Below are 26,902 nucleotides of genomic sequence, written 5' to 3' on the forward strand. Positions count from 1 at the left end.
ATAAAATATTATTAATATTTTTGGACTAGTGTTACAGATGAAAATTTAAACACTCCAGTTTGAGTTTGATTCAAGTCTTTGTCATAGTTTATATAAATGTTTTCAATAATTTTATGTAACAGAGGCCTTTGTTTCTATTTATGTCACAGGGACATCCAAACTATTACCAATTTTTTATGGCATTTTCAATTTTTTTCTGTGAGCACATACGATATATAATTTTCCAAATTTTTATACATAGCAAATTCTGTGCAGTACTGTCTTGAGGCATCGACTGCAATCATAATGCTGAGCAGTAGTTGGCGGTATTGCAAACACTAAGAAGAATGTTCGGGGAAAATGCGCTAAACTGCTAACTCGCAAATTTTCGGCAGAAAGATTGAGCAATGGGACGGTTTAAAAAAGGTCAAAGACAGAAATGTACAGATCTTTGGGAAAAAGCTGGTGGTAAAGAAGTCATCATTAGATCATTACTTTCACACGGTTGTGTTGACATAAATATTACACCTCAACAATGGCGTTTAGTCACACAGGATTTGTTCAAAAACAATGACACACGCAATGTAAATTGGTTGAGGGTCGTCTGGAGAGAGGACAGGCGTGGAATCAGAACGGATGTGCTTCGTGCAGGTAACTTGTTCTACATAAATGTTGTTAACCACCCAAAGCATTTAAATATTAAGGTTTAGGTTACAGAATCATTGTTTTATATGTGACGCAGTTTTGTTGCAAGGATTCCAAGTGCAGTTAAATAGTCCGCTGGTCACTATCACATTTTTTCATGTCTTAATCCTGTTGTAACTACACAATTATAAATGGTTTCATAAGGACTTTATTTTTCATACATTGTGGCTAAGTTTGCCTAACTCTTCCCTCGCCATTACCCAGATTTCCTGTCAATCCATGTTTTCATTGTTATGCTGTAGTTAATGGTGTTGCGCATCATATTGCACCTGTGGGTACCTTGCTTGAGCGCACTGAGTGAAACTTGAGGGAGAGAGAGACCGACAATACAATGTGGAATAACTTTTTAGAGACAGCGACGGAGATATGAGGGAGACGGACATGGGAAAACAGAAAGAGACAGGACCGACACGGAGATGAAGGAGACAGCGGGGAATGTGTGGAAATAGAGCGGTGGAAACAATCATAGACGGGAGGAAAATATGAGACATTTATATTATTATTTTAATTTAATTTAATTTTATTTTATTTCGTGATTTTGAATACAGTGTCAGTGTTTCTAAATAAGACAGAGTAAAAAAATGTAAATAGGAAATCTTTGGAAAGAAAAATGCTATTTTCTCATTAATTTTGCTCAAAATGTCGTTTTTTTTCTTGAAAATGACCAATATTCAACTTATTATACCTCACAAACAAATGAAGATGGATTTTTGTTTTGTTTGTTTGTTTAAAAGTTGAAGTTCTGTTCTTTTTTATGTATTCAGTGTTCACTTAACACATAATTTTTAGTGGGCCTTCAAAGATTAGTGAATATGAAATCAAACAAGCTGTCACTGGCTAGCAACTCACTCTGGCGGGGAAAGAGTTTTGACAGCTGATTATATTTTCAAGTTCAATGGTGATAATGAATATTTTGCACATATTCTGGCAGGTAAAGAAGACAAGGATAGAGCACATGGAAAATCAAACACTCAGCCACAAGCAGACACAGTTAATGCTGAAAAGGACAGTGACCAGAGTAAGACAACTGAGGCGCAGACAGACGTAGCGACGTCTGACAGAGAGAGTGATGAGGATGACAGAGGAGAACTTGACTATGTAAACACACATGAAGAAGACAGAGACAGTGCACATGAAACATCAAAGACCCATCAACCAGACACAGTTAGCTCTGACAAGGACAGTGACCGTGATCAATGCATGGAAAGTGAAGAAGAGAGTGATGAATATAAAACAGAAGAAAGGATCAAGACAAAAGTCAAAGTGCACAAACAATTAGGTCAACATAAACAAAAAGAAAACAGAAATTGCAAAGCAGGACCAAAAATATTCAAAATCAATATAACAAGAAAGCAATGGAACAACATTAAACCTAAACATGGGAAGGACAAACTAGCTGCCCCTTGGACTGACATTCTTTATAATGAGTTTAGAAAATACAACCCATCCTGCACACTTGCGTTCAAATATCAGCACGTCAAAGGACCATATTCTCGGAAGAAGTATTCTTCTTTTTTCTGTGCAGCAGCCAAATGCACATTTGATGGGTGCAAGGCTGCATACAAATTTTCAGTAAAGACAAAACCAAACAAGGCAGACAAGAAGATCTCCTTTACAGTCATGCGCTTTGGTGATGTGGTACATATGAAAAATCAAAGGCGTTTTAGACCAGCAAAATACTTAAGAAGAGGGAAAATCGCCAAAGCTGTAAGAAAAGGTGTTAGTAGCTACTATTACAGACAGCTGAAAATGACACCAACTGACGAAATAATGGCTGGGAATATAACAAGAAGTCTCACAAAAGACATTTTAAAAACAATATCATCCGAAGTCAGGAAAAGTACAAGACTCCACAACGATATGATGCTGGAACTCCTGCTATTTCAAAAAATCATCAAAGAGAACAGCAGCCAACCATCATCAAATGGCTATGTACAGCACCTGCAAATAAATCCTTTTGCTGTACATTTGTATACAGACACTGGAATGAGGATTTTAACAGAGCATTTGGCAAAAAAATCTCCTGTCACCCTTCACCTGGATGCTACTGGTAGCGTTGTACAGAAGATCACAGATCAAAATAAAAAAGTTCTGTACTATGCATTAGTTTTGCCAGGTATGGGTAAGGATAAGCCTCCTTTGCCTGTCACAGAACTGATCACCAACAGTCATTCTGTTCCTTCCATTTCGTATTGGCTCATGGAATTCCATCGAAAGCTGTCTCATAAATCAAAAAGACAAATTGCACAGGTTGAGACAGATTACAGTTGGGCCCTTATGAACAGTGTTCTCACAGCCTTCAATAAGGAAAATATGTCAGTGTACCTTGACAGAGCATTTGAAATTGCTGCTGGAAAAATGTCTTCCATTCCAAAATTCACTGTGCTGCATCTGTGCTCTGCCCACATTATTAAAGCTGTAACAGATGCATTCAGCCACAAATCTAAAGACCGGGGCATAAAGGAGTATGCAACATTTTGTTTTGCCTTTCTTCTAAACTGCACAGATATAAACATGGCCCTTGAAGTTTTTTATCACGTGCATACTTTTTGATGCACAGGATCAGACGTCTTCGGTGCTTGAAAGCAAAACATACCTTGATGCCTGTGTTTTCAAAAAAAAGCATATAGAGGTGGAAGACAGAGGACCTGTGACAAAAGAGGAAGAAGGCAGTGGCGAGAAAAATGCGAACCGCATTATGGCGAAGTCACCATTTACATCTCTCTTCCAAGCACAGCGAGACCAGGCTGAGTGTGATGTTCTGTCTGATGATTCTGTTAACATTCAAAACTCGTATTACTGTCCTGGGGTCATCACTGTGCTGCTAAAGAATTATATGGGGATTTTTCCATTGTGGAGTGGATTGTTGCTCGGACATCTCTCCCGTCACATGAAAGACTCAGGCAGTACAGGAGAAGGAACAGACAAAACAAGAAACACCAACTGCCATGTTGAGCTCTGGTTTGCTCTGGTCAAGCACCGTATTCTGCTTAAGAAGAAGTACCTGAGACCAGCTGACTTCATCTCCAAAATGTTTGCGTCACTGCAAGGAAGATATGTGGAGCATATCATCAAGCACAATCTTCCTCTCCAGATTTTAGATAGAGACTATGAAATTTGCTGCAAACCAGATGATGACCATGAAGAACACTGGAATAAGAGAGGCAGCTCTGATGCTAAACCAAAGAAAAAGTCAAAATACTTTAGTTCACCCAAAAAACTCCCAGCTCCCAAGAGACAACAAACCGCAAAATTCAAGAAAACAAGTGTAGCAGATGATCATCAAGATAAAAATGCTCAGGTAAATATGGTTTTATTCAATAAGAAGGACATACAGTGCAGATCACTTTGTGTGTAGTTACAGTAGTATTGGGGGATCAATGAGCTCAAATTGTTATGGATTAGCCACTGAAAAATGTTAAACTGCTTTTAGAAGTGGAAAAACATGGATGTTAAAGTGAAGTAATCTTAAGTTACACTTACAAGACAAAAGTAAAGTGAGAGATTTGGAATATATTTTTTAGTAATTAGGTCACAGTAACTAAAGTAATGACAATCATAATAACTGCAAAAGTGGCCATTATAGAAGTACATCATGCCTAACAGTAATTGTAGCAGTGGGTGTATAGCAAGACAACAGAAAAGTTCAGTAATGATATCAGGGAACCTACATGTATGGTAGGCAATTCTCTGATTGTTTCTTCTTCGTTCTTAGCAGACTGAGTACTGATTAATTTTAGTTGTTCACACTTCATTTTCATAGCCAAATATGAGTCTGCCTAAAATCAGTTATCTTATAAATAAGAAATCATTACAATATGACTGAAATTTAAATTATGAAAAAGATTATCAGTAAAACACATAGATGTGCATTTTGGGTTTACTGCACAAATGTGCTATTCAAAAATGAAGACTTCATTAAGATCATTACTTAAAATGACATACTCTATATATTAAACAGCAGGGTTTGATTTTTTTTTTACTGATCCTTACATTCAGGTAAAATCACTGTGGAAGAAGAAAAACACAGAGGTAGTGGTTGCAGTGATTCCATTACAGACCAAGGGACGCAGCCTACTCATCCACCACTCTGAGTTACGCACACTACGACCACATCAGTGGTTGACAGGAGAGGTGGGTGAAAGCATGTTTCAAGTATCAGAAGTTTCACACCAAACTGTGACATTCAATATATGTGAATTCACTATTCTATTTTCTGCCCACATATGTAAAGATACATGACAAATTAGCAATTATTAGAACTTTAACTTCATGTAATGTAGGAATTTGAATTAATATATAATTTATCCTCTTTTTGCCAGGTTATTGAGGGCCTGTTTCATGTTGCTGCCCATGCAGTGAATGTAGTGGACAGCATCTACCTGTTGGATCACTACACAGCAGGTGTTGTCTTGTTTGGGGACCGAAAAGACCTGCCACGCCACAGTTTACCAAAGGTACACTGATTGTTGTGTGGTCTGTCTTTGCAGTTAAGTATAATGATGAATGTGATTTGTGGCAGACTAAGTAATGGGAAGATACATGCAAACATTAATTTTCCTCAAGTTCAGTATTACCCAAGATAACTGAATATTTTATTTGCTAAGTTGGCAAGTACTGTCATCAAGTACTGTCATACTACTACATCTCCAGAAATTTGAATAATTAGAAATATTCAATTCAGGCCTATACTTGTATATTCAAAAACATATTACCTAAAAGCTGAAATGTCAAGCGTGTTTGTTACTACTATTACTATTACCTTGTACTTTCCTGTGTATGAACATAAATAAATCACTAAGCACAACAATGACACAATAACCTGATTGTTGGAGTTGAAGTGTGATTTATTTATTTATTTTTTATTCATGTACATCAGAATGACAACATTACCTTTCATTTATTTTGATTATATTACAGGTAAACTTTGAAAACTACAGAGCTGTTATTTCATTTGTTTTGGTCAACAACAACCACTGGAAATTGCTGGTGAGTAATAGTTTCTTGCAGATTTTCTTTTTCAGATTTGTTTATTATGATTTCCTTTTTCTACAACCAGTAATACATAGTCAGTTAAACAAGAAGAAATTAATGTTACGCCAACTTTTTGCTGTTTTCAGTACATTAATGCAGAAACCTGTAAGGTGTACCTTGTTGATCCAGCACGTGGGTCGTCAGAGCTCGATGACTCAAAACATGCTGCTGAAAGAATACAGTAAGTCAACATTTAAGCTATATTAATTCTCCAAGCAAAGATACGTAGGTGACAAAGCAACACATATTTAGTATCATCTATGTTACAACACTTTGAAAATTGGATGACTGGGAAATAAGATGAGCTAAGACAAAACAAGATAAGATAGGCCTTTGTAAGTGACACTGCAGAAAAACTGACAGCTAAGTGAAAAACTGTACTCTGTACAACAGTATTTTTGATGCTTAATAACCACTGTCAGTGTTACTCATAAACATTTAAGTGAAACCATCATGTGAGGCAGACATACTCTCCTTGTTCCTTTTTGTTCAACCATATAGTTTGGACTACCTCAGATTGGTCCTTTATTATACAGTTGCAGGTCAAGAATGCTGGGGGTCAGGACCCACAAAGCTCCTATCTCTCCCTCTCTCTCTATCTGTCTTACTGAGATGTCCCGTCATTGCATTTTGTTGACTTGACTTCTTCCTTGGAGTCCTTGTGCTTTATCATTAGCAGGTTCTCAAGGATCGTGGTTTGACCAGCTGATGTGGATTTTACCTCAGACTGTCTCTAAAAACAGATTGACTTGACTTGACTTGACTAATGATGGTAAAGTGATAACATTACTGTTGTAACAAAAGGTCTGTGATCTGAAATTGTGTTTTAACACCATCAAAAACTATGTCCCCTACTTAGTGAGTACTTCAAAATGAGGAGGACGTGCCACTCAAGAACAGATTGGGTGGATGTGAAGTGGACAGGAGGAGTATTAAACCACCCATTTCAGCAGGATGGCAACAATTGTGGAGTTGTTGTTGTCAAGGTAAATTGAGAGTATTGTGTATTTCCATGTCATGCAACTGTTGTATGAAACTTAACTTGATTTGAACAGATCTTTGAAAATATAATTTACAATGTAATAATGAATTGTTGTCTTCATTATCACGGTTACTATCTGGTATACCTCAATCTATTGAATAATAGGCTATTTGTGTAATGGGCATTTTATTTGTTTAGATTGCAGAAGCCTTGATGCAGGCCTTCCCTTTGATCCCGGACATCACCTTTCACACGTCAAAGAGGGAAATGCAAAGGGAGAGGGAGATCCTGGCTATTAAACTGCTAGAGGCATCAGGTATATTCAGAGTGTGCTTATGAAGCACTGTTTCATGTGTAACACTGTAAATGAAAAATAATGCATAATCCATTTTACAGTCTTTGAAGAGCACTCTTGTTGTGCAACATGTGCAGCTTCTAAGCCTCCAGGATCTGGACCGCCCATCACTGACTGGGTGAGCTATAATCCAATAATAATCAAAATATGGAAATTTGTACACATGATTAAATGGTATAATGTAAGTATTTATCAGAAAAACAAGTGAAATATTAAGATAATTTCAAAAATGTATTGTCTTTGCAACAGATCCAATGTGACACGTGTGCCAGGTGGTTCCATGTCCAGTGCTTGGCAATGGACAGCAAGACTTTTGAAAAGGCAAAAGAGAGAACGTGGGAATGTCCGTTGTGTGTCTAGCAAGGTTATAATAGTTTTGGATTTTTCATTATAGTTTAGTTTTATTTAGATTTACCTTTTTTTTCAAATTCAGTTTATTTTAATTCATTTTTATTTAATTCATTTCATTTCATTTATTTTAATTAATTTGAGCAGGTTTGCTAGTTTTCATTTTTTTCTAAATGCTTAATTTTAGTTTAGTTTTACTTTCATCATATCTTTTATCATCCTCACCGTCGTATTCAAATAAATCTCATACACGGACTCTGCTGCTTTCTCCCAACTTTAGTCTCCATGTTTCCAGGTAGAGTGGGGACCAGAAGACGACTGGAAACCACAAGTGAACACAAGTGACGGACCGTGAAGTGCCATATGGGGCCGCTGGCTAAAATTGTTAAAGCTAAATAAATCGATCTCATATCAATCTGACATTGACAAAAACGAAAACTAAGGGAATTTTATCCATAATTTTTATGCGTTTTAGTTAGTTTTGTAAACACACAATACAGTTTCAGTTAGTTATCATTTTTTTCTTTTAATTATAGTTTTTATTTATTTCAGTTAATGAAAATGTTTTTACAATTCTAGTTTTGGTCATTTCGTTTGTTTTCGTTCATGATAATAACCTTGGTATCTAGTTTTTTGTTTGTTTGTTTTATATGTTATTTAATGCATTTTAGTTTGAATGCGACAAAATTAAACAGTTCCTCTTTAGAAAAAATCTGGTGTGGATTTGCTGTCCTTGACTCACATGAATAGTAAGCCATTGCAAGCAGGTGCTTATTGTTTTTCCCATGAAATGCTATAATATTAATTATGAATATAGACAAAAGAAAAAAAAAATAATGTGGTGTGTCCACATGTGGTGATTGTGAATGAAGTGCAAAATAGGAAATTAAAGTGATATATTTTCACGATGCTGTGCAAAAAATCTTGTAGCAAAAAGCTTATCCTCCTCAGGGCCAGTTATGGGTTTTCTGTCCACATTTGGGGACAAGAGTTACACAACTTTATCCAAAAAAAAAGAAAAGAAAACTGTCCACCACAAAGAACATTCCATAACAAACTTAAAAACTACGTCTAAAAAAACTGTCGCATCGTGATGTTTCCAATATAGACAAATATTTGCACTTTGCTGAGATTTCCTGGCTCTTAGGAGGTTAAGCGAAATTTAATGACCATCAATATTTACTCACATCTTGAGCTATTTTAGGGACACTGTCCTTGAGTTTTATCAAATAATGTCCTTTTATATTATACCAGTGTCCTTTTCACTCCTCCTTAAGTTCTTTAGATTTCAGCCAATGAATGTTAAAGGGAGGCCCCTTACAACTTCCCTATTCAGCCTGTAAAAGGTGTTGTCACTATTTTCTGTCTTAAATTTATGCACAGAGTTTCTGTGTTATGGTTTTACAGTTATATTCTAAAACAGAGACAGAAATAATTCCAAAGTAAAATTCTATGATTTACATAACTGCAAATATATTTTCGGGAAGTACTAATTAAAAATAGATATTTGATGCTATTATTAAGTGGTGTTTGATAATATTCATAAAAAAATATTAATATAGACTGGAGAGAAATATTAAGTGGTGTTTCCTAAAGGTCCTCATTATTCTAATAATTTGAGACTGATTTGGAGTCTCTAGGTCACATGAATAAGAATCTATTTAAGAAAAAAAGACATTTTTATTAAAAAATATGAATAATATTCATAAAAAATATTAATATAAACTGGAGAGAAATATTAAGTGGTGTTTCCTAAAGGTCCTCTTTACAATAATAATTTGAGACTGATTTGGAGTCTCTGGGTCACATGACTGAGAAGCTATTGAAGAAAAAGAGACATTTTTATTAAAAAAATATGAATAATATTCATAAAAAATATTAATATAGACTGGAGAGAAATATTAAGTGGTGTTTCCTAAAGGTCCTCTTTATTCTAATAATTTGAGACTGATTTGTAGTCTCTGGGTCACATGACTGAGAAGCTATTGAAGAAAAAGAGACATTTTTATTAATAAATATGAATAATATTCATAAAAAATATTAATATAGACTGTAGAGAAATATTAAGTGGTGTTTCCTAAAGGTCCTCTTTATTCTAATAATTTGAGACTGATTTGGAGTCTCTGGGTCACATGACTGAGAAGCTATTGAAAAAAAAAACAGACATTTTTATTAAAAAATATGAATAATATTCATAAAAAATATTAATATAGACTGGAGAGAAATATTAAGTGGTGTTTCCTAACGCTCCTCTTTATTCTAATAATTTGAGACTGATTTGGAGTCTCTGGGTCACATGACTGAGAAGCTATTGAAAAAAAAATAAAGACATTTTTTTCATAAAAATATGAATAATATTCATAAAAATATGAATATAGACTGGAAAGAAATATTAAGTGGTGTTTCCTAAAGGTCCTCTTTATTCTAATAATTTGAGACTGATTTGGAGTCTCTGGGTCACATGACTGAGAAGCTATTGAAAAAAAACAGACATTTATTAAAAAATATGAATAATATTCATAAAAAATATTAATATAGACTGGAGAGAAATATTAAGTGGTGTTTCCTAAAGGTCCTCTTTATTTCAAATAATTTGAGACTGATTTGGAGTCTCTGGGTCACATGACTGAAAAGCTATTGAAAAAAAAAAGACATTTTTTTCATAAAAATATGAATAATATTCATAAAAATATGAATATAGACTGGAAAGAAATATTAAGTGGTGTTTCCTAAAGGTCCTCTTTATTCTAATAATTTGAGACTGATTTGGAGTCTCTGGGTCACATGACTGAAAAGCTATTGAAAAAAAACAGACATTTTTAATGAGAAATATGAATAATATTCATAAAAATATTAATATAGACTGTAGAGAAATATTAAGTGGTGTTTCCTAAAGGTCCTCTTTATTTTAATAATTCGAGACAGATTTGGAGTCTCTGGGTCACATGACTGAGAAGCTATTGAAAAAAAAAAAAGACATTTTTTTCATAAAAATATGAATAATATTCATAAAAATATTAATATAGACTGTAGAGAAATATTAAGTGGTGTTTCCTTAAGGTCCTCTTTATTCTAATAATTTGAGACTGATTTGGAGTCTCTGGGTCACATGACTGAAAAGCTATTGAAAAAAACAGACATTTTTATTAAAAAATATGAATAATATTCATAAAAAATATTAATATAGACTATAGAGAAATATTAAGTGGTGTTTCCTAAAGTTCCTCTTTATTCTAATAATTTGAGACTGATTTGGAGTCTCTGGGTCACATGACTGAAAAGCTATTGAAGAAAAAGAGACATTTTTATTAAAAAATATGAATAATATTCATAAAAAATATTAATACAGACTGGAAAGAAATATTAAGTGGTGTTTCCTAAAGGTCCTCTGTATTCTAATAATTTGAGACTGATTTGGAGTCTCTGGGTCACATGACTGAGAAGCTATTGAAGAAAAAGAGACATTTTTTTCATAAAAATATGAATAATATTCATAAAAATATGAATATAGACTGGAAAGAAATATTAAGTGGTGTTTCCTAAAGGTCCTCTTTATTCTAATAATTTGAGACAGATTTGGAGTCTCTGGGTCACATGACTGAAAAGCTATTTAAGAAAAAGAGAAATTTTTATTAAAAAATATGAATAATATTCATAAAAAAATATTAATACAGACTGGAAAGAAATATTAAGTGGTGTTTGCTAAAGGTCCTCTTTATTCTAATAATTTGAGACTGATTTGGAGTCTCTGGGTCACATGACTGAAAAGCTATTGAAAAAAACAGACATTTTTATTAAAAAATATGAATAATATTCATAAAAAATATTAATATAGACTGGAGAGAAATATTAAGTGGTGTTTCCTAAAGATCCTCTTTATTCTAATAATTTGAGACTGATTTGGAGTCTCTGGGTCACATGACTGAAAAGCTATTGAAGAAAAAGAGACATTTTTATTAAAAAATATGAATAATATTCATAAAAAATATTAATATAGACTGGAAAGAAAAATTAAGTGGTGTTTCCTAAAGGTCTTCCGTATTTTAATAATTTGAGACTGATTTGGAGTCTCTGGGTCACATGACTGAAAAGCTATTGAAAAAAACCAGACATTTTTTTCATAAAAATATGAATAATATTCATAAAAATATGAATATCGACTGGAGAGAAATATTAAGTGGTGTTTCCTAAAGGTCCTCTTTATTCTAATAATTTGAGACTGATTTGGTGTCTCTGGGTCACATGACTAAGAAGGTATTGAAGAAAAACATTTAGAGCAGTAATTTATTGATAGTCCCTAAGGCGACGGGTTTTGAATGTCCGTTGAATATCCAACCCGCTGCTAACTTCACCTCGGTGTCTGGAGCCAGAAGATATCCTTTTATGTTATATCTCAAAGTGGTGACTGTTTAAGAAGCTGTTTAGAATTAGTCGGTATGGTATATGTCAAGATTAAATCAAAGTTTCAGCGCATTTACAAAACTAAAAAAAAAAAAAAATACAGAACTACAATGAAGAAAACAGTGACATTTGTCGTTATTGTTTTGTGCAGAAAAAAATTACTGGTATCTGAAGACTTTTTTTTCAATGGAGTACACAAATGATTGCCTTCATGTCATAAATTTACAATTAGTCTGCTTTTACTACTACTACCTGTGTATGTGTGTGTGTGTATGTATACATATATATATATAATTCATTTGGAGTGCAGTCTACATTTACAACTGCAGAACACAGGAATGACTTTATGGTTGCGACAAAAATATAAAAATCTGTAGTAGTAGTAGTAGTAGTAGTAGTAATAAGAATAAGTAAATTTTGAGCCACTTGAAAAGGGCTCAAGAGCCAAATGTGGCCTTGGAGCCACAGGTTTCTCATCCCTACACTAGACTGACCATAAATTATTACAGGTACAAAAACAGTCACTGAGAATAAATAAATCTGGCAATAAACATGCAACACAGGACTGAGAAATAAAATGCAGTTCCTGAGGATGCCATTAAAAGGAATAAAACACACACAATTAAATGAAAGCAGGGTTTTAGTTGTAAAAATATGGAACAGATACAGATGAACATTATTGATCCCCAGGGGCTAAACAAAAATGAGAAATCCATAATCCATTGAACTTTGGGCTCATGGCAGTTGGCATGAACTATCTGGATCTGGATTTGGATCTAGATTGTACAAGATGTCTCCAGTGTATCTAGCTTCTTTCTGAAAAAAAAAACCCAAAACACTTTTTTCAACTGTTTTTTCGTATGTTAATTTGAGGAAAAACTGGCCAAGGGAAGGTTAACATCTAGGTCAAAAAATATATTTAAAATCACCTTTTCAAGACTTACATATTTTGAAGACATTTTACTTCTAGAGTCCTGCACAAATTTTAGTTTTTAGAATTATTATTTTTTTAATACTTAGATGGTATTATATTCGACATAAATTTATGTTTGCATTCTTTGTCCATCAGTGCAATTCAAAGCATACCTTTGATCCTCTTCTATTGAACCTACATTATACTTATGATAAGTTGTAAGGTCAATTTAAAAACATTTTGCCACTCTTTTTTACAGTGGTTACAAATATTTGAATAATTAAGATAAATATATATCAAAATGTATTAAATTAGGCTTTTTTCCATTTCCTGTTTCCTGTCTGTCGCTACGGACGCCATCGCTGCAGACGCTGATGCCGCAAACGCTGCAGATTTTGCAGCTTTTACAGGTCTTACTGGTTTTACTAGTCTATCGCCTAGTTCTCTGACAGTATAGATTGTGGTTCCTGTGCAATCTGACCACTAGTTTTAATCCGGGTCTACTCAATTGCTAGCCCAGCTACCACATAGCTGCTGGTGGCAGCCAGTGTATTTTTAGCACGAAAGGTAACAAGTTTCTCCACTGACGCCACAATGAGGAAACTCAGGCTGTACAACGCGCTTACTGGAGGCAACACTAACTTAACAGGCCCTTTCTTTGAGCATGTGCCCGTAAGTCTTGTTTTGCTGACCTACGGTGCGATTTCCAACTCTGCATTCTTCCACTGTGGGCTCCCATTTTGGAGCCCTTGCAAGTAAGTCTTGCTCAGTGTCACTGCCTGCGTCCCTCACCTAGCACAATAACACTTGCCCTGTGTTGTATTCACCTTTACTGGCTACAGCTATATGTTTCCCCAGCATTTATCACTGACACTCTACAGTTATGGCTCCATTCACCTCGCCATCCTATGACAGCTACACCTGCCTCGCTGAGAAAGTTGAAGACCTTGAAGGACGCATCTCCAGCCTATATCAGATCTGTGAGGCTGAGCTGTTAATGGAAACAGTCATAATCAGTCCACCGTGACCTGAAGCCACTGCTCTTGCCACTGCCACTTCTCTTCCGCACATCAACTTTGATGATTACTGGATGAGCCAGTGTGCCAAGCCCAAAAGTCAGGAATTCTCTATCCCATCTGCACCTGAATCCCGGTCGTTGATCACCGGTCACGACAGGCGAAAGTACCACTCCCCTCCTACATATTAACATCACATCCACTTGGAAAATAAATTTTCCCCCCTGGACTAAGATGATTCTGCTTCTCATGCTGAGGAACCCCAACCCTCTCCTCTGGTTGTGCTGTCTCCTCCGGCTCCACATCCATGACACGGCTCCATCCGGCAGGGTGTGTCTCCAATATCTGAGGCAACTGCTTCACTGAAATGTGTCTCAGGTGGAGCTTCAGCAGCCCTCCGTTCCATTGGCCGCACAACACCTGGGCTCGTGCTTCTCAAGTAGCTCAGCACCCTGGGAAACGCAGCACCTCCACTTTCACCAACGCCCGCTCCAACTTGTGGAAAGTGCTCCACTTCCCCGCCAAGAAGGGGCCTCACTCAGCACATATGCGTCACTCTAGACCCACGGTTCTCTTTTCCATCGGTGGGTCTGGGAGGCTTGCTAAACAGGTTGCTGAGGATATTCGTGACAATCCATCCTCTGTTGTTGTATGGTCCAACATGTGGAGGTCAGCATGTGGAGGTTGTTGTATGGTCCAACATGTGGAGGTCAGCAGATGCAGCACTTCCTGCCACCTAGGTGTGCTCATTAAGGATGATGAGGATGATGTCATCCCACAGCTGATCTCTCAATGTCTGTTATCACCACTGTAGTTGCTCACGTTAGTACGTGTGACCTTAAACTGCAGTATTCAGAGAAGCTTAAGGAGGACTACGTCTCCCTTATAAGCACCATTGTGGACTCCAGCAAACAGTGTGTAGTTTCTGGCCTCTTTGCTCCCCCCTTTTGGTGATGTAAAGTTTAGCCGGCTCAGACGACTCCACATGTGGCTCAAAGGATACTGCCACACTTCTTTCCTCAATAGAGCTTACCTCTTCATAAATGACAGCCTCCATCCAAATCTCATCAGATCCCGCCTCCTGTCCCTGAACATTGAATTCACTTTATGCTCTTGCGTGGCTGTCTCTGGTTGACGGTCAGTAATTCCACACTCTAAACATTATAGCAGTCCAGTGACAATCTCATCTATTCTTGTTATCACAAAATTTAGGCTTAAGAAATGCACTTCTGATCCCACTAGCTCAGCAAACTGCAGTAATTTTATTCATATCACTCTAGTTATCAGCCCCTCACACAGCAATGCAATGGCTCTATTAAATGTCAGGTCACTTACAAATAAATCATTTTTTAGTAAATGAACTCATTAGTACCCATAGTCTAGACTTCACTCTACTAACTGAAACCTGGCTGGATAAAAATGGAGCCGCTACTAGGGATGGGAATCGAGAACTGGTTAATTAACTTTTTGACCTAGGAGCACTGTGCTCCTAACCCTAAAAAGTTAGGAGCACAGGCTAAAATCTAGGCGCACCACTATTATATAAAAAATTTGGAGAACAAGCAAAACTCTTGGCCATACCAAGTAATATTCCTATATGTATTTAAGCAATGTTAACAACCTAGAATAAAGTATTTGAATAGAGTATGAAAGAAAAAACTTACATTGACACAGGTGCAAAACAATTGTCAATGTGTGGTATATACTTTAGTTGGTTCTTGGAGAAGAAAGACGAATCACACCATTATTTGCAACAACCAACTTTTTTATTTCATTGCCTAAAGGCCCTTAGTCGCTGTGGTCTACACCACGCCTGAAGTCAAGTCTCCTTGACCTGGTGCCCCTTAGTCACTGTGGTCTACACCACACCTGAAGTCAGGTCTCCTTGACCTGGTGCCCCTTAGTCACTGTGGTCTGCACCACGACGCCTGAAGTCAGGCCTCCTTGACCTGGTGCCAGAGTGTAGGTACTTCCTGACCGCTGGCAGTGCATCGAAGTCATGCAGTGTTGGACCATCCGCAGAGATGCGCACGCGAGGGGGCGGGGACTAGATTTTCCGCTTCAGTCAGCGGGGCGTGGAGCTTGTTTATTTTCAGCTGACGAGTTACTTCTGCAGCCATTATTCTAGGCGCACGTATTAATTTTCGCTCATTTTTTTATTGGCGCACCGTGCGATCGTAATCTCAAAAACAGTCGCACTACCGAAATTCTCAGGCGCATGCGACCGTAATTCAGTCGCAGTCACGAGCCCTGCAGTAGCTCGATTCCTTGGAATCGTTTGCCTGCCTGCTTAACGATTCTGTTTATCGATTCCGCCTTCGTTGTGCATGCACGATGACATCACACGTACGCTGCATTGTTTTGGTCAGAATGTAGCCAACATGGCGTTGAGGCAGAAACGGTCTAAAAAGACGACACCAGGTCCACTTACTTGGAACACTTGCAAAGCTTCCATGTCATTTTGATGTGCAAAATATGGTCTTTTCAGGGGGATTTCACCCCGGACAGTAAGTTTCAGCAGTGTGGCTTGAATACCTAAGGAGATATAGCTCCTCAAAGTTGGCTGAAAAGCAAATTTGCAAGATTAAAAAAAAATAATAATAATTTTCAAAGGGCTGTATCTCCTAAACTATTACAGATATGACATTAAAATTTTGGATGTGTTTGTTTATCTGGTAGGTGAACAAGTGTGAATTTTTTCAGAATTTTCTGGTGGGGTCATGTTGGGCACTTTCCGAAATCTGCTTGATTTGGGATGGAATGACCCTATTAACCAGCTAGTCAGTGAGTGTGCTACATGTCAGGAGCATCATTATAAGCAAACAAAGGAACCCCTCATTACCACAGAGCTCCCATCACAGCCGTGGGAGAAGGTGGGAACTGATATATTTCACTATGAGGACAAAGACTAATTGTTAGTAATAGATTACTTTTCAAATTATCCTGAAACATATCTATTACGTAACACCACATCAAGAGCTGTGATAAGTCAGCTGAAGGCAGTTTTTTCCAGGCAGGGCATCCCAATAACTCTGGTTTCTGACAATGGCCCTGCCTATGCCAGTCATGAGTTAAAGGTGTTTGCTTCAGAGTATGAGTTTAATCATATAACCTCAAGTCCTCTTTGCCAACGGAAAGGCAGAAAAAGGAGTACAGATTGTGAAAAGACTATTAAAGAAAGCAGTGCATAGCAATAGTGATCCATACCTGGCCCTGATGTCATACAGAACAGCCCCACTGGAAAGTGGCAAGTCACCAGCTGAGCTGTTGCTGGGTCACAAGATCTGTTCTAGACTGCCTAATCACAACACACTCACACCTTAACACAGAGATGAGGTGGGCAGAGAAACCCAGAAGACTATAACAGAAACAAAAGGCATGTCATGATCGCACAGCCACTGCTTTAGTGCCTCTACAGGAGAATGATGTAGTTTGCATGGAAGGAACAGGGTCATGGGACAGAAGAGCTGTCATTTTGCAACAGGTTGCTCCCAGGTCATACAATATCATGACAGAGACTGGTGACGTCTTTTGCAGAAACAGGAGGCTTCTGTTAAAAACCACAGAGACATGGCTACCACGGATGGACAGAGAGGATGACCTGAGGCTGGAGAATAGGCTAAGCAAACAGGGGATAAGAGCAAGAGCACAAAGAGACGAAGGACTCGATCGTGACAATGTAACAGAAGTCCTGTGCCATACAGATGTGATGGAACGTGACACATCCAAGATGATGCAGCATTCGGTTCAGCTATGCAGGTCAGAGCAGACCAGAAAGCCTGTGGTTAAACTGGACCTATAGTTGTGGACTGCAGAGACTGTGAAATTCATTTACTTGTGGGTGTGGGTATTGTTCATAATTTACCCGCGGATGTTTCAAATGGAGTGTTCATTATTAATATGCAAATCTTTAAAGGTGTAGTTTATGCTGTTTGCTTCTATATGCCTATTATTGTTGTTTTTATGACAAGTTCTGCTGTTTATGTTTGTCTTCACGGAGGGGTAAGATGTACTGATAAAATAGCTGTCGTAAAGATAGGCGGGGTTGATGGTACATTATGTTGCTGTAAAGTGATTTGTGCTAGAGCACGCATGGGTTTTCAAGTAAATCAACACCAACTATAAAGTTACTTGTGAGACTCCCATACATACTCCCAGACTTCCATACATAAAAACAATACAACCCCTTTTCATGGTTTTGTGCAGTTTGTTTTGTTGCATTCCCAATTTGCGACATCTGTCCATGAGATGTGTTGTGTGTATGTGTGTGTGGGAAAAATTGCATTAATTACAATAACCTTTTCAAAATTGTTCATGCAAATTACAAATTCTGCTGTTAATCTTATGTGATTTGTAAATTTAGGTTTTGAAAAACAGCGTCAATAACTCAGCTGATCCTTTTTTCTCTTCCTGTTGTGCTGTTGCACAGTTACAGCAAACTTTTTTTTGTAATACATAACTTGTACATACAAATGCAATGTAGAACAACAAAACTTTCATTCAAATATATGAGTACTTTGCTTATAAACAGTCCTTCTTTGGTACTATTTCTTGCTTTTACATCGCACCTGGCCACAAGTTCACAAATCCAGCAAGAGGCAAGCACACAGATTACATTTCCTCCAGGAAATGTGTGCATGTCTAGTTTGTTGAGTTATCCTCCAGTGAAAGTACCACTCACTTATATTGGGAGATTTATCTCCTGCATCAAGACCACAGGACTCCTAACACAGCATCACAGATCTGCCATAACATTATGACCACAGACAGAAGATGTGGTAGTAATGGTAGTAAGAGATCATTTCATTAAAATGGTACTTTTCACTGGGTTGGATATATTAAGCAGCAAGTGAATACTTCGTCATTGAATCTGATGTGTTGGAAGCAGCCATATATTTGTTTCACACAACTATCATAGAAAAATCTGTGTATAATAGTGATTAGTTGCAGTGCTTTAATAGTAGCAAGAGAGAGAGAATCTGTCTCTATTGAATTGCCTTTGTCTTTACTTTGTGATTTCAGAGTCCGCAAGATCCTGAACCTGCGTCTGTTTGAAGATGACAGTGGACGGGCTTGGACTAAAAGTGTCATGGACCGGGACTTCGAGGTTTTATGTGTGAGCCAGTTCACCCTGCAGTGCATTTTGAAGGGCAACAAACCAGATTTCCATTCAGCCATGCCTGCAGAGTTGGCCCAGCCCTTCTACAACAGCTTCCTGGAGAACATGAGGAGCTCGTACAAGCCTGAGCTCATTAAGGGTAGGTGAGCTGCTAACACCACCATCTCATTCCAGGAAGCTGCAGAAAATGCTGACTTGTTGAGTTATTTATCCTCAGCATTCTGCTCAGCATGTCTGACTGTCTTATTTATTTGTGTTGTCTGTCTTTTATTAATATGATGTGGTCAATAGTATTTTGGTTGTAAAGACATGTCATACTAGGGATGCCCTGATGGCCGATGTAGATACTGGAAATTAGTGACAGTGGAACAGTTTATCCATTCAGTTCATTTCAATTACAGGCAGATACTGACAGGATGTTTCACAGAATATGGGTATCTGCAGATCTGGGCTCTGATGGTGGCCAAAGGTTAAAATCATCACAGCGTGCTAGAAAACTGCTGCGTGCATTTAATTCACAGATATCATTCTGTGTTATCTCCTTGGTGACATGGTGTCCGTTTCCTTCACCAGCATTGACCAAGTTGTGTAGCAATAGTTTCGGCAGGAGCAGCTGCAAAAGTCAACACTGGTTTGAGTTTGGATAAAACCCAACATTACTGGTAAGCTTTACCAGGGGCTACAGTCACGGAATCTCTTCACATTTATATATCCACTTATAAAATAGGACAACAGTATTCCATTTCATTTCATTTCAATTTTATTTGTAGAGCCCTATATCAAAACAATGTTGCCTCACAGGGCTTTACAGAATTAGTTGGATATGAAAACAAACAGTCAAATAAATAGTAGATGAAGGAAATGGATTGATGTCTCGGGCATCCCCCGTCCTTAGACCCTCCTTCTTGGCAGGAAAAACTCCAAAAACCCAGTGGGAAAAGAGAAACCTTGGGGAGAATCACAGTAACTGACAGGCTATAGAAGCACCAGGACTGATGGACATCCATTTGCGGATGTAGTTCCAGTCTGTAAAGATTCAGTAAGGTGGGGGCACATGAGGGGGTCCATCTAGTCAGATGAGACAGATAAGGGTGAGGAGGTCCTTCAAGACAGGTGAGGGTGGGTGAGGAGGTCCTGGGTCAAAGGTCAGGACAGGGCGTAGATGAGTCATTTCAGATCCTGTCATCATTGGCCCCAGGTGGCTACAACTGAAACAGTAGTCACTCCCCTAGAGGGGAGTGGGGAAAAGGGTCACCACGTGAATAGTGACAAACAGACTAAGTAAACTAAATATAAGTACAGACGTAAGTGGTACGTAGTTCCAGAAACAAGTGATAGGACTCAGTGCACTGTACTTCCCCCAGCATTATAGCTCCTAGGGCAGCTTAGACTGAACTGTGGGGTTCAGTCTGTTTTTAACTAGCCTGACCATAAGCTTTTTCAAAGAGGAACATTTTCAGTCTAATCTTAAATGTAGAGACTGTTATCGGCCGGGTTAATATTAGCTGGAAGCTGATTCCATAAGACAGGAGCATGGTAACTAAAGGCTCTAGCTCCTACTGTACTTTTAGAGACCCTGGGAACAACCAGTAGACCTGCATTCTGAGAGCTAAGTGTTCTGTTAGGATGGCACCTAGGCCTGTCATGATAATTTCTTTTTAAGGACGATATATTGTCTCAGAAAATATTTCGATAAACAATAATAGTCGATAAATACAATTTAAAACTCCTTGCAACTGAAATTAAATATTGGTGCAATTGATGAATACAAAAGCAGTATCAAAGCATCTAATTAAATGAACATTTATTGAATCTTTGGCATTCAGTATAACAAAGTGCAAACTTGTATCAAGCATTTTGGAACAAAGTGGTAAAGGAAACAGTGCCATCTTGCGCTTCTCAAGTCCTTTTTGTATAAATTAAAATTACTCTGTCACTAAGGAAGTCTTTCACAGTTCTCAAAAATAAAAAAAAGTGATAAAGTTATATGTATTTTAGCAAACATGAATAAATAACAGATTTTTTTGGAAAATTAAATTAGCAGCAACTACTTTTAAACAAATAAATCCTTTAAAGAAAATAAATAGTAGGCCTATTCAATGTCCATCTGAGCATAGACACATTTCTCAAATAGACCATATTAGCAGCAATTACGAGCAAGAAAAAACAACATATTTACTTTATTGGGTTTCAGGCAAGATCTTTTTGGTGTCACAATATTGCCTGCAGTACTAAACATTCGCTCTGAGCTAGTGCTAGTGGCACAAATGCACATGTATCGTTTAGCTAATTTAGCAAGTAAAGGAAGCCTTTTCTGATTTTCACGCCACCATGTTAAAGGATCAGAGAATGCATCAAGGGCTTCCTCCAGGAGGTATTTGGTAAGTTCTGACTCAACCTGCACTCTAACTGGTACAGGCTGGGTGTGGGTCGTAAGCGGGGATCTTCTGGTTTGAAGGAGGTCACTCAGGCTTTTCTTCTTGGGAGGAGCTGGTTCAGCTATGGCTTCAGAAGCTGTACCTCTCACTACTGCTAGTACCTCTATTTTCCTCTGCATTGAGCTTCAGTAGCTCCTCAATAAGTTCTTGCTTTGTGTCCTCCAAGGCTTCAGCATCCTCCATGGTCCCCCGATACCTGGGATCCAGGATGGTGGCTTTTGTTAAGAGGCTTTGTGTGGCAGGGGAGCTGTACTTCTCTTTTAAGATGTTACAAATGTTGCGTTTTATGTTTTCAGTGAGCTCAGTATCTTCAGGGCATGGAGCCAGTTGATCACCTTTGATAAGTTCTAAAACTGGCTTTACTGATGACACTGTGATATACTTCTCCCCTGAAAGAATGTCTGTGAAATCGGCAACAGGCTTCATTGCAGCATTTATTGAACCATTTATCCAACACATAGACATCTTGCCAGGTGGGGCTGAGGTGGCCATGTTTCCTGTCTTCAACCAAGATGCGTCTTATGGCAGGGAGCTGCTCCAGCACTCTCTCAGTCATCTTTTGCTTGCTGCCCCACCTTGTGGCTACATTCTGTAAGACAGATAAATATTGATTTTAGGATCAAATAAATAAATAAATTATATATATATATATATATATATATATATATATACACACACAGTACAGGCCAAAAGTTTGGACACACCTTCTCATTCTTTGCATTTTCTTTATTTTCATGACTATTTACATTGTAGATTCTCACTGAAGGCATCAAAACTATGAATGAACACATGTGGAATTATGTACTTAACAAAAAAGTGTGAAATAACTGAAAACATATCTTACATTCTAGTTTCTTCAAAGTAGCCACTCTTAGCTCTGATGACTGTTTTGCACACTCTTGGCATTCTCTTGATGAGCTTCAAGAGGTAGTCATCTGAAATGGTTTCCTAACAGTCTTGAAGAAGTTCCCAGAGATGCTTAGCACTTGTTGGCCCTTTTGCCTTCGCTCTGCGGTCCAGCTCACCCCAAACCATCTCGATTGGGTTCAGGTCCGGTGACTGTGGAGGCCAGGTCATCTGGCGCAGCACTCCATCACTCTCCTTCTTGGTCAAATATCCCTCACACAGCCTGGAGGTGTGTTTGGGGTCATTGTCCTGTTGAAACATAAATGATGGTCCAACTAAACGCAAACCGGATGGAATGGCATGTCACTTCAGGATGCTGTGGTAGCCATGCTGATTCAGGTTGCCTTCAATCTTGAATAAATCCCCAACAGCGTCACCAGCAAAGCACCCCCACACCATCACACCTCCCCCTCCATGCTTCACGGTGGGAACCAGGCATGTAGCATCCATCCGTTCACCTTTTCTGCGTCGCACAAAGACACGGCGGTTGGATCCAAAGATCTCAAATTTGGACTCATCAGACCAAAGCACAGATTTCCACTGGTCTAATGTCCATTCCTTGGGTTTCTTGGCCCAAATAAATCTCTTCTGTTTGTTGCCTCTCCTGAGCAGTGGTCTCTTTGCAGCTGTTTGACCATGAAGGCCTGATTCACGCAGTCTCCTCTTAACAGTTGTTGTAGAGATGTGTCTGCTGCTAGAGCTCTGTGTGGTATTCATCTGGTCTCTAATCTGAGCTGCTGTTAATTTGCGATTTCTGAGGCTGGTGACTCAGATGAACTTATCTTCAGCATCAGAGGTGACTCTTGGTCTTCCTTTCCTGGGGCGGTCCTCATGTGAGCCAGTTTCGTTGGAGCGCTTGATGGTTTTTGCGACTGCACTTGGGGACACATTCAAAGTTTTTGAAATTTTCTAGACTGACTGACCTTCATTTCTTAAAGTAATGATGGCCACTCGTTTGTCTTTACTTAGCTGATTGGTTCTCGCCATAATATGCATTCTAACAGTTGTCCAGTAAGGCTGTCAGCTGTGCATCAACCTGACTTCTGCACAACACAACTGATGGTCCCAACCCCATCAATAAGGCAAGAAATTCCACTAAGTAACCCTGACAAGGCACAGCTATGAAGTGAAAACCATTTCAGGTGACTACCTCTTGATGCTCATCAAGAGAATGCCAAGGATGTGCAAGGCAGTCATCAGAGCTAAGGGTGGCTACTTTGAAGAAACTAGAATATAAGATATGTTTTCAGTTATTTCACACTTTTTTGTTGAGTACACAATTCCACATGTGTTCATTCATAGTTTTGATGCCTTCAGTGAGAATCTACAATGTAAATAGTCATGAAAATAAAGAAAATGCGAAGAATGAGAAAGTGTGTCCAAACTTTTGGCCTGTACTGTATGTATATATATATATATATATATATATATATATTTATTTATTTATTTATTTATTTATTTATTTATTTTTTAATTTTATTTTATTTTATTTTTTGATTTGATTAATAAGTAAATAGTGATGGACCATGGTCCATACCATACTACATGCAAGTGATCAAATGAACTAAAAATACATTCACTTAATTCACATTAACCTTTTCAATTGCACCACTTACCAGCACTAGACTGTGTTGGGGTAGACCAGCCTCTGCCTGTGCCTTCATCAAATCTCTCTTTTTGATCCAGTTTACATTGAAGATGGTGACAACATTCCTACAAAGTCCAAAAGCACGGGTTGTGCAATCCTTGTCACTGTCCAAGCCATGGCTCACAGCTAAGTGAAGATTGTGGCCAAAGCAACTGAGCCAAGGCCAGCCAAGATTGCGAATTGCAGCCACTTTATTAGCACCATTATCTGTAGTTATACAGGACATTTTACTTTCCTGCAGTCCCCAGTCAGCTAAAGCACATTGGAGGTTTTCAGCAAGGATGGCAGCAGTGTGGTTCTCAGGTACAAATCTTGTCTCTAAACATTTTGACTTCAACATCCAGTTTTCATCAATGTAATGTATTGTCAGACTTATGTAAGGGGTCATATTGGAGCTGGACCACATGTCTGTTGTTGCTGAGAAGAATGATATGTTTTTTATGTCGTTTATAACATCCACTTTTACTTTATTGTACAGTGCTGGTATAGCTATTTCTGAGATGTAAGTTTTTTTTAGGTAACTCATACTGTCTGTCAAACCTCTGCAGCATTTCTCTAAAAGATGGCTTATCAACTGTGTTGAACGGTAACATTTCTTTTGCGATGTAATGAGTAACACCATCAACTGATGCACCATTTGACACTGTCACGTTTGTATTTTGACAGCTGGGCAAAGCTATCTTTGATTGAACTTTGTTTGTGATGATGAGGCTCTTCTTGTTCAGTGGTCGCCTTCTTCGCCCCCATTTGCGCATATATCCTAAGGTGATTGTGTTTCAGATGAGCTCTCAAATTTGATGTATTTCCAGTTTTTGTAGCAACCGTTCTCATGCACAAGTGACATACCGGCTCATTAACATTGCGGGGCTGGAGGAGGGCGTGGCCAACGAGGAAGATGTAGGACGTGTTTCGTAGAGGTTCCGCTGGAATGTGACTTTTTTTATATTTGTACATTACACTTACTTATTCTTTTTGCCGGCGTTAAGTCCTAACACCTCAAGCTTTTACTATATGTAAACTTTTTTCCTCTTGGGCACTCTACAGTTGAGGACAAAATTATTAGCCCCCCTATGAAATTTTAAGTTTCTTCAAGATTTTCCCTAAGTACTTTTTTAACAGAGCAAGGAATTTTCAACATAGCATTTCTGAACATACTAGTTTTCTTTAGAAGGCACAAATTATTTATATTTGCACACCAAAACAGCATTATTTAAGAAAAAAACTAAAATACCCAGGGACATTATTATTAGCCCCCTTTAAGAAATGACCATTTATTAAGTCATGGCACAAACCACTTTTGTGCAATGATGTGCTGTAACTTCACAGGTGATGTGTTTAAAAGTGATCAGGTGAATCAAGTGATTTCACTTAACATTTAAGTTAAAACATGGTATAAAAGCCTCAGTATGGCTCATTGAGCTGTCAGTTGAGAAAGCACCATGCCCAAAACTAGAGCAATCCGTTTGGACCCGAGAAAAATGATTATTGATGTAGACAAAGCAGGAGAGGGATGCACAAAGCAATCCAAGCATTTCCAAGTGTCAAGAACTGGAGTGAGAAGTATAATCCAGAAATTCAAAAACAGCCACACAGTACAGAACAAGCCTTGCAGAGATAGGAAGTGAAAGATTTCAAAGACCCTGGAAAGAAAACTAGTGAGAGATGGGTCTAAAGACTCCAGAACAACTGCCAAGACACTGGTGAATGACTTGGCCACATCAGGAATCATAATCTCTAAGAAGACAGTCACTATAGCTCTGAACTGGAATGGACTGAGAGGATGCAGACCAAGAAAAACTCCACTTTTGAAGAAGAGACACCTTTAAGCCAGACTTAAATATGCTCAGGACAACCTGGAGAAACATTATGCATACTGGAAGTGTGTCCTATTGTCTGATGAGACAAAACTAGAGCTCTTTGGCCATAGAGGCAGCGTTTATGTTTGGAGAAAAAAGGGAGAGGCATAGAACCCAAAGAACACCGTCCCTACAGTGAAACATGGTGGTGGGAGTATTGTGTTGTAGGGATGCTATAGTGCATCTGGAACTAGAAATCTGGTCAAGGTGGAAGGAATCATGAACAAAGAAAGATGTGGAGATTTTGAAAGAAAACCTTAAGCAGTCAGCAGTAACACTGGGTCTGGGTCATTGCTTGATCTTCCAATATGACAACAATCCAAAACATACATCTCTCTTGGTGAAGAGCTATCTTCAGAAGACCAAAGTGAATGTAACTGAGTGGTCTGCACAGAGCCCTGACTTAAATCCCATTGAAAATATTCGGGGTGACCTAAAAAAGAACATCCATGCCAGAAGGCCACCAAATCTGGAGGAGCTGGAAAGATTTACCAAAGAAGAATGGGCTGGGATTCCTCAAAAAAAGTGTCAGAGACTTGTTATTATTAAATACTATGACTGCAGGCTGTTATCCAGCAAAAAGGATACACAATTGACTATTAGGATCAGGGGGGCTAATAATTTTGACCCCGGTACTTTTTGTTTTTTGTGGAATATTTTCATTTCTGTGTGCAAACTAAAATCATGTAAGCATCCAAAATAAAACTAGGATATTTAAAAAAAGCTGTGTTAAAAATGTGTTGCTCTGTGTAAAAGCACTCGGGAAATACCTTTAAAACAATGACATTTTTGTAGGGGGGCTAATAATTTTGTCCTCAACTGTATGATGGCAAACCGAGGAAAAGGTGATGCTACTAAAACAGGCCGCAGTAAGCCCCGACTATCACCTGAACCACAGTCCCCTGATGAGCCAGATGCCAATGCCACTGCCACCCTGTTGCTGAACATGAGGGAGACGATGGATGAAATGCACTCGGATATCCTCAGTAAGTTTGAAACTACCATCTCAACAGCAGTCAAAAGAGCGATTGTGGCGGCTTTGGAGCCCTTTGAGAACAGACTTGCTACATATGGTGAATCAATTGCAGACCTCGAGCGCTCAGCTAATGCGCATGACACGGAGCTATCCGACCTCCGTGCTAACGTTAGCAAGATAAGCGCCACTGTCGACTCTGTCAAAAAAGTGTGAGGACCTGGAAAGT

General features: G+C 38.2%; 1 protein-coding gene across 7 annotated transcripts in view; it reads left to right on the plus strand.

Annotated features, from left to right (window-relative positions):
- dtd1 (D-aminoacyl-tRNA deacylase 1) overlaps nucleotides 1-26,902 on the plus strand; it is a 42,243-nt gene that overhangs the window by 4,442 nt on the left and 10,899 nt on the right. For 5 of the 7 annotated variants that reach the window (XM_030147485.1, XM_030147642.1, XM_030147564.1 and 2 more), the window contains exon 3: nucleotides 18,756-18,991. In XM_030147485.1, the coding sequence (XP_030003345.1) occupies nucleotides 18,756-18,991 (236 nt within the window). Of the gene's footprint in view, nucleotides 1-1,615; nucleotides 3,986-4,683; nucleotides 4,819-5,006; nucleotides 5,142-5,604; nucleotides 5,674-5,804; nucleotides 6,491-6,577; nucleotides 6,705-6,898; nucleotides 7,017-7,096; nucleotides 7,174-7,304; nucleotides 7,420-7,683; nucleotides 7,927-18,755; nucleotides 18,992-26,902 lie in introns of those variants that run through there. The other 2 variants (XR_003936604.1, XR_003936605.1) reach the window with 2 other exon arrangements.

Source organism: Sphaeramia orbicularis, chromosome 1 (genome assembly GCF_902148855.1).
Source record: "Sphaeramia orbicularis chromosome 1, fSphaOr1.1, whole genome shotgun sequence".
Classification (NCBI taxonomy): domain Eukaryota; kingdom Metazoa; phylum Chordata; class Actinopteri; order Kurtiformes; family Apogonidae; genus Sphaeramia; species Sphaeramia orbicularis.